This window comes from Chiroxiphia lanceolata, chromosome 1, assembly GCF_009829145.1.
Source record: "Chiroxiphia lanceolata isolate bChiLan1 chromosome 1, bChiLan1.pri, whole genome shotgun sequence".
Classification (NCBI taxonomy): Eukaryota; Metazoa; Chordata; class Aves; order Passeriformes; family Pipridae; genus Chiroxiphia; species Chiroxiphia lanceolata.
The window spans coordinates 12,757,718-12,773,237 of record NC_045637.1 but is presented as its reverse complement, the minus strand read 5'-3'; the positions used below and the strand labels follow the sequence as shown (position 1 = coordinate 12,773,237).

At 43.8% G+C, this 15,520-nt stretch overlaps 1 protein-coding gene across 1 annotated transcript; it reads right to left on the bottom strand.

The window, feature by feature from the left end:
• Positions 1-684: 684 nt before the first annotated feature.
• C1H8orf76 (chromosome 1 C8orf76 homolog) lies at positions 685-9,265 on the bottom strand. Its single transcript, XM_032709209.1, has 6 exons — positions 9,133-9,265; positions 8,942-9,040; positions 6,464-6,607; positions 5,154-5,671; positions 2,092-2,224; positions 685-974 (listed from the first exon to the last, which is right to left on the bottom strand). Exons 1-6 carry the CDS (start codon positions 9,238-9,240, stop codon positions 822-824), a joined length of 1,155 nt encoding a protein of 384 aa, XP_032565100.1. The 5' UTR covers positions 9,241-9,265; the 3' UTR covers positions 685-821.
• Positions 9,266-15,520: the final 6,255 nt, after the last annotated feature.

The window sequence follows — 15,520 nt, the reverse complement described above, 5'->3', positions numbered from 1 at the left end:
ACTGAATGCACAACAGAAGGAACCATACAAGGCAGAAACAACACTGCCAGTTTTCACAGCAAAGATCTTCCTTGCAAGGCTTTTACAAAGGATGTGATCTGACTAAACACTCTTCAGTACACATATAAACAACCTTGACAGTTTTTCTCCTCCATCATCGAAGCACTCTGAAGACAAGGCTATAGCTTGTTCTACACCTGCAAAAAACACTTAGCTTTGAAGAAAAAAAAAAATCTCCTAAGTGAAATATTACTACTTAGATTTTCTTCCTAAAATATATGGAATTATCGACAAATTGTCAGGATAAATATATTTAAGATTTCTAGCTATCCATCTCTGAACAGAAAATTACTATTACTTAAATTACCTAAGAAAATGGCTAATTTTGTGGTTCTAAATGCAACAACATTGAATTTGATACCAAGAAATTTCAAATTGCACATCATAAAGGAAGCCTTCTGTCCCACTGGCATTGCAGGCCTCAAAAAAATCACAGGTGTTTCAAACACAAATTGGTGAGGTTTATGATGGAAAGCTACCTCTGAAAGCTGAATTGAAAGCTTGATTTTATACTGGATTCCTCATAATTTGAAATACAAACAATCAGTTAACACAGAAAATGATGCAAGGTTAAGAGTTTAAATGCAGAGATTTATATCCATTCTTAAAAGACAACAAAAAGAATTCTTAAAAAATGCAATATGAACTTTATTGCATGTATCATGCTATAATCATTTGTAGATACAAGAATAAATACAACAAAACCTTTAAGTTACTAAAGGTGGGACATATATATCTGAATAGAATTGACTGTCAAAGTGTCATAAATCATCTTGGAGATTACTGAACCATTTCAGTTCAAATTCCATGACTGATGCATTTACCAATGATGACAATGCTGAAGGGCCTATGCATTTTACCTCACCCTGAAACTCCTCTTTTAGTTTTTCTGGTATAAGATCCTGCCCCATAACCTGCAAAAAGAGTAAAAAAAGAAGATTGGAAACAATAAAACAACTTGCAGAAAAAAACCAGCAAACATGGCATTAATAACAGATCTTTATGAGCAAAGCCCTTGTCACATGAACCACACACCCTCCTGGAGAAGCTCCCAGGTCATGCTCAAGTTGCCTGCCTGTGGAATTCTGCAGCGGACAGGGAGAGCTGAGCCCAAGCCTCACAGCTGCACAACCCCCCCAGGCTTCTGGCTACACTTGCACGGGGTGTGTGTGGAGGCGTTCACTCTGAACAGCAGCGGAAATCTCAATGCCAACTCTGCAGTCAGTGCTCACCTCGCGTCAGCATCAACACTCTGAACTCCTCCTGGGGCATGTCCGAGCAAAGGGAAGTTTCTTTCCTTCGCCTTTTCCAACCCTGAGATAGCCTGCATGCTACTGCCCTCTCGTGGATGCAATCCCACAGACTGACTGCCAGCCCGGCAGTGGCTCGGCTGTCACTAACTAAAGCTGTAATGCTGAGAGCAAAGTTAGAACCTCATTGGTTCCCTTTTGTTCCTTAAGAGAGAAGTCAGAAGCTCGATAAACAGCACTAAAAATGTTTAATCTCTATGAATAAAATCATGCAATACTACTCTCTTCCTTTGTATTTCTTTAAACTAGAAACCAGTACGTCAAACAGAACAAATAAATGTAAAATATTATCTCTGGCTTTTTCTGAAAATATGTAATAAATTTTCTGGATGTGTTTAATATTGCAGTGGCCATCAAAGTAATCTCCACTTCCATTTCAGACTTGTGATTCATTTTGGGGCATCTAAAATTCCTGAGATAAAATGTGCATCCCAGGAAATGCACAGCGATGATACACCTGCAAATACAGGTCCAGTGAGAAACTTAACAAACCTGAACATTCCTGAAAGGAGAATCTCAGCAGATCAGAGATACAGCCATGACGCAGGCCAGAGCTCTGTAGGCATCCCTGTCAGATCCAGGTAACACACTGCCAGCAGCCTGCCCCAGCTAATTTCCCTTCTGTCCTGCCACAGTTCAATAGCACAGGGGAGTGTCATGCTTACAGGACAACCAGTCTACACAGAGCTGAGAACTTGCACACAGCAAAACGTCCCCTTACCTTGGTCATCAACAGTAAGGAGTTTTCATCAAAACCAAGTCGTGCCACTTTGTCATCGATTTCTTTTTGACCTTTTCTGTTATTCTCTAGCACAAAGGATGACTGTTGCAACTGGGTAAGCTGAAATAGAAGCCTGGAAAAAGAAAAGCAGTTAAAAATTGGCACGGCTGGCAAAAGAGTAAGTTGGCAGACCAAAAACCAACCAAAATGTAGTACTTTAAAACAGCCATTCCTGACTTTTGCCAACTGCAAAGAAGTAAATACACCTGTATTAACCCACCACAGGTACGGTGTATCTGTGCTATGACAGACCTGCTGAGAAGTGTTTTTGAAAAACAACATGCTAAGTATCTCTGGTTGCTCTGCACAAACATTTTTCTCCCCATATATTCATCACACCATTCCAAAATGAGGCTCAGACCTGTGATCATAACTGCACCCACCAAGTGTCCAACGTCCTTACTGCAGCCTAACAAGACAGCAGCACGTTTTTTTCCTATGCAGTGATTATCTTTGTAACCTGAAAAGCTAGAAGTTTGGGGGTTTTAGACAAATATCAAACAGCCTCCCCACACAGGACAAACCTGGAATATTTTCTAAAAGCTTTCACCACAGTTAATGTTCAAGCAGTGCCCCAGAAGTCACCACCACTATTCAGTGAAGGGTAGATAGTGTGCTCACGACACATCTTCATGTCACGGAGTCCCATCACCAGCTGCTCAACCAGAGAGAGCAGTGGCAGTTTGCAGAGCCCTCCTCACACAAGGACTGTGTAAAACATGTCATCAGAGGAAATACTCAGATATCTGTACGTTTGTCTCACATCTGCCTGTCAGGTGGATTAACAGGTACTGTGCTTATTTTACACTTCTAGGAAGATTCAGAGATATTGCATTTCCTGTGAACTCTCTGGAATTCACAATGGGCATTATTGTAGGGATAAATATTAGTTTTAGAGAATTTATTACGGTCCAGAGAAAGGCCACAAAGGTGATCAAAGGACTGGGAAGCCTGCCATTCAAGGAATGGCTGGGAGAACTGGGTTTGTTCAGAATTGAGAAAAGCAGTCTTAGGGGAGACCTTATCACCGTGTTTCAGTATTTAAAGGGTGGCTACAAAGAAAGTGGAGACTTCTGTTTTACAAGGAGCCACACAGAAAAAATGAAAGGTAATAGGTATATGTTAATTCCAGAGAGATTCCAACTGGATTTGAGAGGAAATTTTTTTTACAATGAGAACAATCAGTCATTGAATAATCTCCTCAGGAATGTTGTGGATTCTCCAGTGTTGGACACTTTTAAGATTCAGCCAGACAGGGTGCTGGGCCATCTTGCCTAGATCATGTTTTTGCCAAAAAAGGTTGGACTAGATGATCCTTGAGGTCCCTTCCAACTTGGTATTCTATGATTCTACAATATTCAACCAAGGGATCATTGGAACTCAGCTGTGTTATTGCTGAAACTGTGTTTAATTCAAGCTTTATGCATAAAGAACAACAACAAATTTTTTAACACATTTACTGAATTTAAGTGAAGCTGGTGTTATAATAATGGTGTGCATTTTTTATGGAGAAAACTCAAGATCTTAGACAAAAACTTTCATTTGAGCATTCTAAGCATCAAAATTTACAAATCTGAACCAACAAACCATCTGTAAATTCAGTAAAGTTTTGATTGGGAAATTCAAAGTGAAAATGGAAAGTATTTTTAATTTATAAAATTTTATGTTTCAAAATTTGCATCAAAACAATGTAAAAAAGAATGAAATATCATTCAAAATTAAATAAAACAATTTCTCCAATTTTTTTTTCAAAACTAGGAGAGTCAACTATTCATGATGCTTTAAAACAGAACCTTATTTTCTACAAAAAGCAATACTAACATCCCTTTCCCAGGTGCAATTTATCCTGCACATATATTTATGCAACATTTACATCCCACTTAAAATCCAGCAGACCTGAAAATGTTAGGCAGCCTGTATAATGCGTAAGCCCTGGGCAGGGAAGAAGCTTACCCTGAACAAGTGTATCTGCAAATACAGTAACACTCTGTGATACTGTGCAGCCAAGCAAGGAAATCCCACCATTTATAATTGGCTCAATCCTGAACCATACACACTGAAACAAGCAACACAAATTATTAATATGAATGTAGCTTTAATATTCAATATCAGTACTAAATCAGTTAACTTCTTCCAAGTAGCAATTAAAGTCTCCATCTCTTAGTCTGAGTACAGTTAAAAGCTACTGCATGTTTTTTTTATATTTCCTAAATCTTGCCCTAACAGGGCAGTTATAAAGTGTTCTCTGTAAACATTTGTGGAAGTTCCTAAGATGCCTTTAAATACATTCAGTGACTAATACATTACTGAGAAGCAAGAGCGGGAACAAAACATCCAAGATTATTTTAACAAAACCAGTTCTTAATTATCTCTTTGAAAGATTATGTTTTGGGGATTTTTGCTGTGTGCAAGAGTTTTAGGATGAGGGGAAAGAAAAGGAAAGAGCATTTTAATGCAGCCCTGTCAATCAGTTGTCACAGAGTTCATTTTTCAACCTCATCCATTATGCAGATTGGGGTATTATTATGAAATACATTTTCACTCAAGCATGAGGCTTCAAGCAAATAAGACAGGTGGCACTCGCAGAAGGAGGACTGGCTATGCCTTCCCTTTGGGGCACTTCTGCTGCTGCATCTTTAATATCAGACCAGGGATCAGCCATGATCTAACAGGAGCATTTGTTGAAGAATACATCCCTTTGTACATAATTACTTGAAAAGATTCACATTATAAGCTCATTAAAAACTGCTTTATTTCTCAACTGTGCATGACACTGGTTTATTCTTTCCACTCAGATTTAGACTCTTCACAGCTACCACGCTAGTAGGCTTTGCTTTTTAGATCTGCAGCAATAGCAGGGTGCTTCTAAATTAGTGTTGCCAACTCTGAAACAAACATTTAAACTGATATGTAAACTGAAAATAATAAGGCTGGGAAAAATATGCTTTACATTGTTCTCGACTGGGAGAAGTTAACATTATTCTAAGAATACGTATGGTTACCTCGCTCTTATAAACGAGGCACATGCCTTTATCCCAACTTTCTTCGACACGTTCTGCTTCCAGGACTTGGAGTCTGCGCATTTCCCTTCGTCCGTCCTTTCCAGTTCTCCCAAAGTGCAGAGGAATTCTTTCACCACTTGGCTGCTGCTACAAGTCACTGCATTCTCCCCCTTTGTTTCTGCAGCAAGGCTGGACCAAGGGCCTTCTTTCTGGCCATCTGATCGGTGAGACTGCAAATTAATTTCTCTTCCAGTCGGTGTTTTGAAACGACTGTCACTTACACTAACCTCTTCAGAACAATTTAGGTTTGTTCCTGGGACGACTAATGGAGACAAATTCTGTAAAAGGCCCATATAAGCTTCAGCAAGAAATTTCCAGAACCAGGCGTTGAAAGGATGTAAGCAGATCAGTTGCTGCAGACACAAGATCTGTTTTTCTACATTTTCCACACCCTGGTAAATGGAAAACTGCAGGTTGAGAACCGTCGTTAAGTGATCTGTGTTGGTAGCGCTGTTTCTCTAGAAACAAAAGATAACAGATGAAAAACAGGAGTAGAACAGAATCATCCTTCAGAGTCTAAGAAAATGTCTCCCTAAATAAAGACATACAAACACCATAAGGTAATTTTTAAATTGTACAAATGGTGCTCTTAATTTTAAATGATACAATGGGATACAGATCTTGCATGATGGATCTGACAGCATTCCCTCCTTCAGACTGCTTTGTCCCAGTCTGAAGGCAAGAAGGTCCCAAATTCTGTCATTTGTTTATTTGCCTTCAGTGTTATACAGCTGCCTTTCTTTGCAGTATAAATACCTTTTATATAAAATAAACGGCATCAGTAAAATTCCACCAGACTTCAGAGCCTCTAGATTTTTTCCTCTATGGGAAAAACTCAATCTGTGCCTAGATACTCTTCTTGGTGGCAGTTTGGCAGCAAGTAAATGGAAATAAAAGGGAGTTTTGAACTGTCACTTTTATAGTGGAAAGATTTAAGTACTCATTTATCCCCCTTCTTATGATTCCTATTACATTGCATTAATTCTGCCTGGCAGAGCATGATATTTAGTCCCTTCCAGGACTACCAGCTTCCCTGCACAGGGAGCTCATTGTGGTACAGGGTGTTCTGATTTCTAAAGAGTGATTATATCTGCAATGACAGTTACCCTCTGTTTACCAAATACTCTGAGCATTGAACATCCTGAAGGATTATACAAATGAAAATTATTTTTCCGGAAAATGGTCTATATAAAAGAACTACTGGCAATGTTTTAAAGTTCAAAGCTTAAAAGAAAGACTGCATTATTTACCATTTTTTCTGCAATACCCAGAGCCTCCTTGTGCCTTCCTAAGTGAGATAAACACCGAGCCTGGCCCTCTTGGACATCGCGTCTCATTGCAATGTTGCCGGGAGGTAAGAGCTGTAGGCAGTTTGAGTATTCACACAGGGCTTTCTGGGATTGTCAACAAGAAGAAAAGCCAAACAAAACAGTGAGAGATTTTCATTTAAAAGCAAGCCTGACAGTATGTTTACAACTACAGTCTCAAAGGGAATTCAGGACTTGAAGTCCACATTTTCATTTCTCCAGACTCAGCTATCACCTGTGCCAGCAGCAGACGAGGTCCCAGTGCTACACAGCCAAGTCTAGATGGTGAGGAGTAGCCTCAATTCTAACTCATGTTTAGGCCGCAGCAGGACTCACCACACATCTGTCAACCTCTCTCCCACCAGCCTTGATCCAGAAGGGATCATTTACTGACCTGGGTAATATGTGACACGAGGCATCTTTTTACCAGCTACCAACACAATGATCTGAGCACTCATCCTAAATCTGGGGGATCTTGTTTCAAATCTGACATTCTCCATGGGAAGGTTTGAACCTGCAAGGACCTCACCTCACACAATCAGTAAGTCAGAGAATACAGCAAGGAAGTTGAATCTCCATCATTCCTGTAGGGTGGTTCTAACGTGCATGAAATAAATATTAATCGGGCTAAGGAAAAAGACAAGAATGAGTAATACTGCTGTAGCTTAATGCTCAGGGCACTCACTGGGACTCAAATTAACATTTAAATACATTAAATTAAGTATTCAGTGATGCTAACTCTAGAATCTTGATTCCTCCCCCGTTGTGTAAATGCTCAGATGAGAAGACTAAAGAGCAGTGCTCATTCTCCTATCTCTCAAAATGAATATTTAATTATTTCCTGCAAACTTTAATGGCTCCAACAGAAAAAGCTTCCAGGAGACATGCCCTAAATACTTCCTAGTAAAATGGCTGAAACATTTTTCTTCCCTGGTGTTAAGCTCACATTCCTTCTCAAGCAAAAGAGGGAGCTCTTTGCCCAGTGTGTGCAGCAGCCACTGGTGAAAATAGATCAGAGGGCTGAGGACAACCCTGTTTGCCTTGTTACCTGACAAAGGGATATAACCTGGCAAGGATCAGGCATTATGAATCCCAAACAAATTCTACAGTCCTAAAGATGGGCACAGCTTAGATCACTGCTGTCCTTGGCATTTCCTACCAAGTAGCCTAGCTTGAAGTAAAAAAGTATTCACAAAAGTGAAGAGATTACCGCCCCCATTTATATATTTCCAGCCCCCTTTCTAAGGCCAGTGCTTTCAAATCTTTAATTTTATATGCAGTCTAGTTCTGGTTCTTGTTCTGCCACAGTGATCTAGGTTAGCAGTAAGACCGAAGGCATTTTTAACATGGATCACTGCAACAAAAAAGTCTGTTCCATTTAGCAGATTTGAAGAGGTGTCATTCTTTCCTGAGAGGGAAACACAGCACACAAGAAGAAATCTGCTCTTCCTGAGAGTCAATAGCCACGTCCAACCGCAGCCTGAGGCATCTCTCCCCTCAGCACACTTCTGTCAATCCCTTCAGGGCATCTCAGCTGAGAGTGGAAAACATCTCTCAGGTATACAATGGACTGCAGTATTGCTGGAATAACATTATGGTCAGCGTGGTCAGTGCCAACTGAGGTACTAAAAGATCCATAAATCCAATGGGCAAGGCAAAAGGAGTAGAGTCAGAAGTCAGCTGAGGGCTTTGAAATCAGGGAGCCTGAAATGCAAACCGTGGGCTGAAACAGGAAGCTATTACAGCTGAAACACGGGCAGGAGCTGCTAATTTCAACAAGGAAACAAGATAACGAGAGACCGGATCCTGCAAATAGGACTGCAAACGGCGGGGAAGCATGGATGATGAGGAATGCGGCTCACGAAGTACCCAGTGAGGAGAGGTCTAGGACTACAGCAGGCAGGAACAGCAACGGGCACCACCAGTGCACGGCAAAGGCGCAAGCAGCCATCCGGAGCGGGCGGAGGCAGCAGAGAGCCGGGACGATCAATGATGGGGCCGACACTACTACTACCTGACAGCGGTCCGACAGCCTGTGTGGGACATGGTATCATCCCCAGGAGCTGAGAAACCCGCTCGCCAAGCTCTGTCTGACCACGATTCCCACGGCCGCAAACACCCTCTCCGCTCACGCTGAGCTGCTCAGACGCGCACGTCGGGCTGAGATCAGTTCCGGGGCAGCGTAGATTCCTGCATGGTTTGCTCGTGCTGGCTCCAGGATGGATGGAGTCCGGCCGGGGGCTGCCGTCCTTTCACCACGACCCAGGAGCCACCGAGCCGGACTAACCACGGCACAGCCCCCGGAGCCGCGGGCCGCGATACATCCCGCACATTCGCACCGGCTCAGCGCGCCAGGGGCTGCAGGACCGCCCCGGGATATGTCCCCACAACCCCCACCCTCGGCCCCCGCCCCGGGAATACCTTAAAGTCCCGCTGCCGGTACGCCCAGTCCGCCCGGAACTTGCTGCCCGTGACCCCGTCGGCGCCATCCCCGTCCCCGCCGTCCTCGCTGAGAAACCACTGCGGGCACACAGAGCACACGCGGGCCCGTCACGGGCTGCGCCGCACCCGCCCCGCCCGCCCGCGCTGCTCCCGCCGCCCCGGCCCCTCACCTGGGGCTCGCAGTGCCTGGCGCCGCCGGGAGCCACGGCCCCGCCGCCCGAGAGCCGCTCCCGGCTCGAGGAGAACAGGGAATCCTCGAACTGCGGGCCGAGCTCCATCGCTGCCGCTCCCAGCGCGCCCTCCGCCGGCCCCGCGCCGGGTCAGGGGGAGGAGATCGGCCAGCGGGCACTGTGAGGGGAGGGCTGCGAGATCACGTTATAAATAGCTGAACCGGAGCCCCGTGTGCTTTAATAAATTAACTGCGTGACTGTAGAGTTGCTCTGTGAGTATCTCAGCCCCCGTGCCAGTGCAGGGGTGAGGGGGAGTGTATTTTGATAACTTCTCCATTTGGTTTCAGTTCTGCCCCAAAGCAGAAGGAGAAACTTGTGTGTAACCTGCTCTAGGTGACTGTCCTTCAGAGTTGGACTAGATCTCCAGAGGCTCCTTCCAACCCTAACAGTTTGGTGATTTTGTGAAATCTTAGGCTTTCCACAACAGGCTTTCCCAAAGGCCCCTACCCTGTGCTATGGGAGATGGGGACATGACCAAGTGAAGACTGATCCTAGACCTTCAGGATGTCAAGACTCAGGCACAGGGCTGCACACTGAGGGTGCCCAGGTGAGGCTGTACCTGTCCCAGCTGTCTACCCTGCCTCATGGTGCTACCATGCACACAGTGCTGTTTTAAGTGTAGTACAATGCTGTTTCCTCTCTCCACCTTGCCTGTCCATCCATCCAGGAAGGTCCATTTTATCTCATCTAATCACCACACAGGTTTGGAGGTGGTCAGCTGAAAAGTTCTTCCTTAACCTGCAAAGTGGACTAATGAACTTCTCTATACCAGAACAGCTTTTGAGGCCAAAGCACTGCTTGTATGGATAATTGTAAAGATTTCCTTCTAGTAGACATGTAAAACGTGTTCTGGGGTTGTTAGGGGTTTTTTTCTTTCTTTCTATGTGCTTGAAATACCCTTGCATACCAGCATAGCTATGACTGAATATAGCATGACCTGACATAAATACCAGGGTAGATACTCAACTTTGGCAGGTAGATATTTGCTCAGAAAAACAAATGCAGGTTGAAGTTTCTTTTGCTTTTAAACTTACTGTTTAGCAAATGAGCTCTCCGGGACAGAGGAAACCGTTCAGCAAGTCTGGAAAGAATCAGGAGTTTACTTGACATGCTTCAGTCTTTCTGCTACAAGTATCAAGGTAGTTGAGGACAGAGCTGCTTGTATGTGCACACCAAAACCAGCTGGCTTCCTGCTGCCCACAGGCAAGGACTGGCAGAGCACATAGGAGTCAGGCTGTGGAGGTTTGCACAAGTGTCTGAACAGTTACAGTGCCTGTAGGTCTCACAAACACTGGATACACACATTCCTTTCCCACTACCCCAGGACTGCAGGTCACGCTGCAACACACCAATATAATGAACGAGGCACAAAAATCCAGAAAGACAAACAAGAATAAATCAAAAAGAAAAACTAAAAAGAAACATGAGTAATCAAAGTAAAATGTGGCCCCAGCTCAAAGTAAAACACAAAGAGCAAGGCACTCCCAGGGGCAAATCCCACAGCAGCTGGTTGGCTGCCAGCTTGGATTGCAGAGTCCTCCAGGGCTGGGGGTTTCAGCCATCATTTCTTCTGAGGATAAAACGTGGTCTGCAAAGGCTCTGTGTTGCAATGCAGAGAATGCCTTTGTCTGGTAAGTCAGTGATAGGAAAGCCATGATTCCTGAGTGCCACACAGGGGGCCTAGCAGCTGACTGTCATAAGTCACAGGCATAATATTGCCTCTCTTCTTCTTCTCTCCCTTGCCTGGCTCTCCCCTGCCCCCGCCTCCCCTCAAGACATTTAAAAAGCTCCTCATGTATTAGTTACAGAAATAAAAAAATGCAACTTTAGGACATTCCTCTGCCTTGTCAGCACCGGAGATTTGCTCAATTTCTCCCCTAAGACCCAAGTCATCAGTGTAGCTGCCAAATACAAATTCTCACTGTACTTAAGTAAAGCTGTTTGCCTGAGTTTGCATGGCACAATTTGCCATGGTGCTGTTAGCCTTGGCTTCATGCAGGAGAAAACATCATCCCTGGAAGAGGCAGCTTTGAGGGGGCTCAGATACACAAGCCCTACAACAGTCTCTGCTGCTGCAGCTGCTCTGTGTAGGCAGCTTCAGGAATAAAAAGAAGCTGTAGATGAATCTCTTCCTAAAAAGACAGCCAAGGTCTTACTCCAACCCCGGGCTAAACCATCAGCTCGGCACATGAATGCTGGACCAGTAAAACAAATGGGCTCCAGTAAGTTGTGGTCTCCAGCAAGTTCCTGCATCAGCAAAGCTATTGTGGCTGTTCACACGAGCGTGCCTCGTGATGGCAGCAGCGAGGGGCTGTGACCCAGCTTCAGCCTCGGTAAGCAGGGGCAGGCGACCGTGCTTCATCTTGCAGTCAGGGTGAGCCCAGAGACAGCCCAGGCGGTGGAGACAACTCCAGTGATAGGCAGGAATTTGTCACGCTGTCCTATTGCCCAAGTCTTCTGGCCAGGGAAAGATAACAGAGCATGGAAGATGGAGTTTGCGTAAAGCCCCTCTTCACCCTGCTTCCCAGTCTACTGTGAGGAAACATTAATTCAGAAGAATTGTCCTCCAGTGCTTCTTTAATTACTGATATTATTTGTATTGTGATAGCGCCTCCATGGGTCCTCACCACAGCCCAGCCACTCTTGTGCCAGGAGAACACACATCACACGTTTCAGAGACCATCAAGCACACATGGTAGAAAAAAGAAACCTCATTCAGCAACTAGGGCCCTGTCTTGGTAGGCACTACCCACACACACTGGCTAGGGAATAATGCAGCTCTCGTTTGGTTTATAGCTTTATTAAAATATGCTAGAAAGGAGCTGCCTTTGGAAGAAAGCAAAAGAGAGACTAGTTCCCTTCTCAAAGCAAGAGCACTGCCTGTAGTGAGGAGGGCAGTAAGGCCAACAGGCAGCATTCCTCAAAGGATGGGGTGGCTCCTGAATCCTTAAGTGGATTCTTCCAAACATTGTGAAATATTCCTACCTTGAGGGAAGATTAGTTTTCAATAGTCACAACACAGGCTTTTCCCTAAACACACTCATGAAAAGAGGAGTAGCTCTTTATTTGCTGACATTGTCTCACTGTGTCCTTGTCTCACTGTGTCATGCCTTTTATTTAGATGGCAAGTTCTTTACAGCTTCATCTTCTTTGCGTGATGTCACACATAAGGGGTTATTGTCCACGACTAACTGGGAGAGTAATACAAATAACAACATTTCATGACTGGGGGCAAACAGAGGTTATCACTACTAAAAACTACAAACAAAACTGCAGTTAAAGCTCCCATGAACTCTAGCATTTCTTACTATGATGGTAGTAAGTTCTAGTAAGACACAACAAAAAATTGAGTGGGGAGGTGAGGGGCTGTGCATCATGGAAACCAAAGAATACAAACTGTTGTTAACAGAAGTCAAAAAGCTTTTTAGAGATCCTTAGGACAGACAAGAGAAGACGAATCCCCCAAAAGATGGTTCATTTGCCTTCTCTACCTTAAGGCAGTACAACCTTTCAAATCCTTGGCAAGCCATATTAACTAGGCCATAATCCTTCCCCCTTGGGCCTAACAAAACCCAATAAAGTTGTTATTGCCAAAAGGATGCTCGGCACACAGATGTGTTCAGCTATTAACAGGCTTTGCAACTATTTTCTGTCTAGTGAGATAAATGGTGAACAGAATGAGCATGCCCAGAGTTTGACCAGAAAGCTGATGAAAAGTGGAAAAAAGTTTTCTGGAAAGACAGAAAGAAGGTGGTGATCAAATGCTAGAATGAATCCTGGAGCAGGGATCTTCCTGTGCAAGCCTACACATTTCCAGTACTGACATGACCACATGTCTTGTCTGAACTGCTTCACTCAGCCATGTTGTACAAGCACTAAGCTTGTACCTTGACGGTCTGTGGATACAAGGTGAATGCCAAAGTCATGGCAAAGGGTGGTATCTCCAATCTACTGCTCTAACTGGAGAAAAACCCAAAAGACCAGTGGTAAGACCCATAGGAATGGCTTGAAGTCATGTCAGGAGAGGTTTAGGTTGGATATTAGAAAAGGTGATTCACCCAGAGGGTGGTTAGGCACTGAACAGGCTCCCCACGGAAGTGCTAATAGCACCAAGCCTGACAGAGTTCAAGAAGCATTTGGACAATGCTCTCAGGCACGTGGTGTGACTCTTGGGGATGTCCCATGCAAGGCCAGGAGTTGGACTCAATGATCTGTGTGGGTCCCTTCCAAGTCAGCATATTCTATGATTTTGTGATTCTATGACTCTCTGTTGGGCATGGTGAAGTTTGTATGCCTTCTTCTGTGCCCTTTTTTCAGTTTTATCAGTTTTTCTGAAAACTCATTAACTTGCCCTGGCCACCATTATGCTGGTTGCTTAATTGCTACTTGTGATGAAACCAGGCCACAGACACCGCAGTGGATTCGTTACCTCTCTAGGTTAAAACTTTACTCCTCTGGTTTTCAAGACTGGGCAGAACTAAGTACCAATGGTGGTAAATCCTCTAGGACACCATTTAAGACCTCTGTTGTAACAACATCAAATAAACTGAGCTGACTTCCTACATTATTGCTGTGTTGCAGCAACAAAGAGAAACTATTCAAAAGAACTAGAAAAAAATATGCTATACTGAAGAAATAGACCCAGAGCTTCAGGACTGGCCTTCAGTGACCCTCACAATTCATGGGCTTTTTCTGTTCCACTCTCCTTTTCCATATGGAGGCTGCCTCCACAAGGGAAACCACCATACTGTTCATTCTCCACTGCCTCATTTCCCATGCAGCTTTTGCACTCTGGAGAGGACTAGTGGAAAGAAACTGCTATTAAATTTAGATTCTACAGCTTCACATTTGCCTTATACAAGTATCAGTGCCTGCAGAAAGTGTGAGGTGCAGCACAGGGAAAGCACTGCTCAACGAACCCGTGCAAACAAAATGCAGAAATCCAGAATGGACTTTGCCCACAACTGCTCCCTTCCCCCAGTTATTGCACTTAAAATGAATTTAGAGCAAAGAAAACCATAAAACATACATCGATGATGCAGGTTTTAACTCTGTGGTGTCACTAAGAAAAGTAAAGAGCCACTTCCATCACAGGGCTTCCGTGGGCCTCCATTTCTGCACTTTGGGGGTGCCGGGTGTGATGCCCGCACAGAAATCCATGCAGCTGGATTTCATCTGGAGCCTCTGGCCAGCTGCTGGAAACAAACTTCAGAATTGAGAGCAGTTACAATTGAGAGCAGTTACAATTGCAATACTATTTGTACCATCTCCTTCGGTTCAAAACACATCACTATTAGAGGCTATTTGTGGGCCCTCTTCCATGTTAGCCCCTTAAGACAGGCTTCACTGAAATTACGTTTTTTCCGCTCTTTGGCTTTCATTTAGGAAAACTGAAAATCACTAAGAGCAGAATTACTGCCAACACTGACCTTTATTTTCACCCAAAGGCACAAATCAACTAGGTGTGACACACACTTTCATTCCCTTGTTCCGTCTTTTCTTTCTTCTACCAAATATTTTAAGATAATGAAGATCACCTCAGCACTGAGCCTGTAAAGAAACGCACATGGGAGAGGAATTAGTCATAATGATTATAGTTCAGCATTATAGCAGTAGAAACATATATTGAAATGTTTCGTTTTGCAGTATTTTAAGTGCAACAAGTCATTTAACCACCAAAATGTTAGAAACCACCATGTGAGACTGAAGACCACCAGCAGCAATATTTCAAAGCAACGCCAAGCCCACAGGGAAAAATTTATAGAGGGGACTTTTTGGCATTCAAAGGAAAATAAAGCAGTGAACAAAGCAGCTCGGTATTTTAAATTCGTAAAAATAGTAGTTGACAGTATTGTTATGAAAACAAATGCAAGATGAAAGAGGCTGGGAAGAGGAGGCTGAGAGAGGGGAAACAACCCACAGGGCCAGCTGGTCTCTTGTTAAAGTATCTACTGAACTGCAATGTTCTGGAATGGCTGGTAACACTATAAATGAAAAGGTAACTTTTACAAAAGGGTGACTGCATACATAACCTGGAGCTTCTCATAACTCCCTCATGAGTTGATGGATTCTTGAATAAGCTTTCTTTTGTTTTTACCAAACTGAGTAAAACTATGTGACCAAGCACAAAGCTGTACTGACTACTTGTGCTCAAAGCAGTGTGTGTAGGTCACTGTTTCAGCTCGGGATGTAATGTTTCACACTAACATGAGCTACAGCACAGGAACCACTCTATGGCTTTAAACATATTTGGTGGAGACAGGTCTGTAGCCACAATGCCAGGTCCTGCTGGAAAAACTAGGTCTCGAGCCCCTCCAGCTGCAGTACA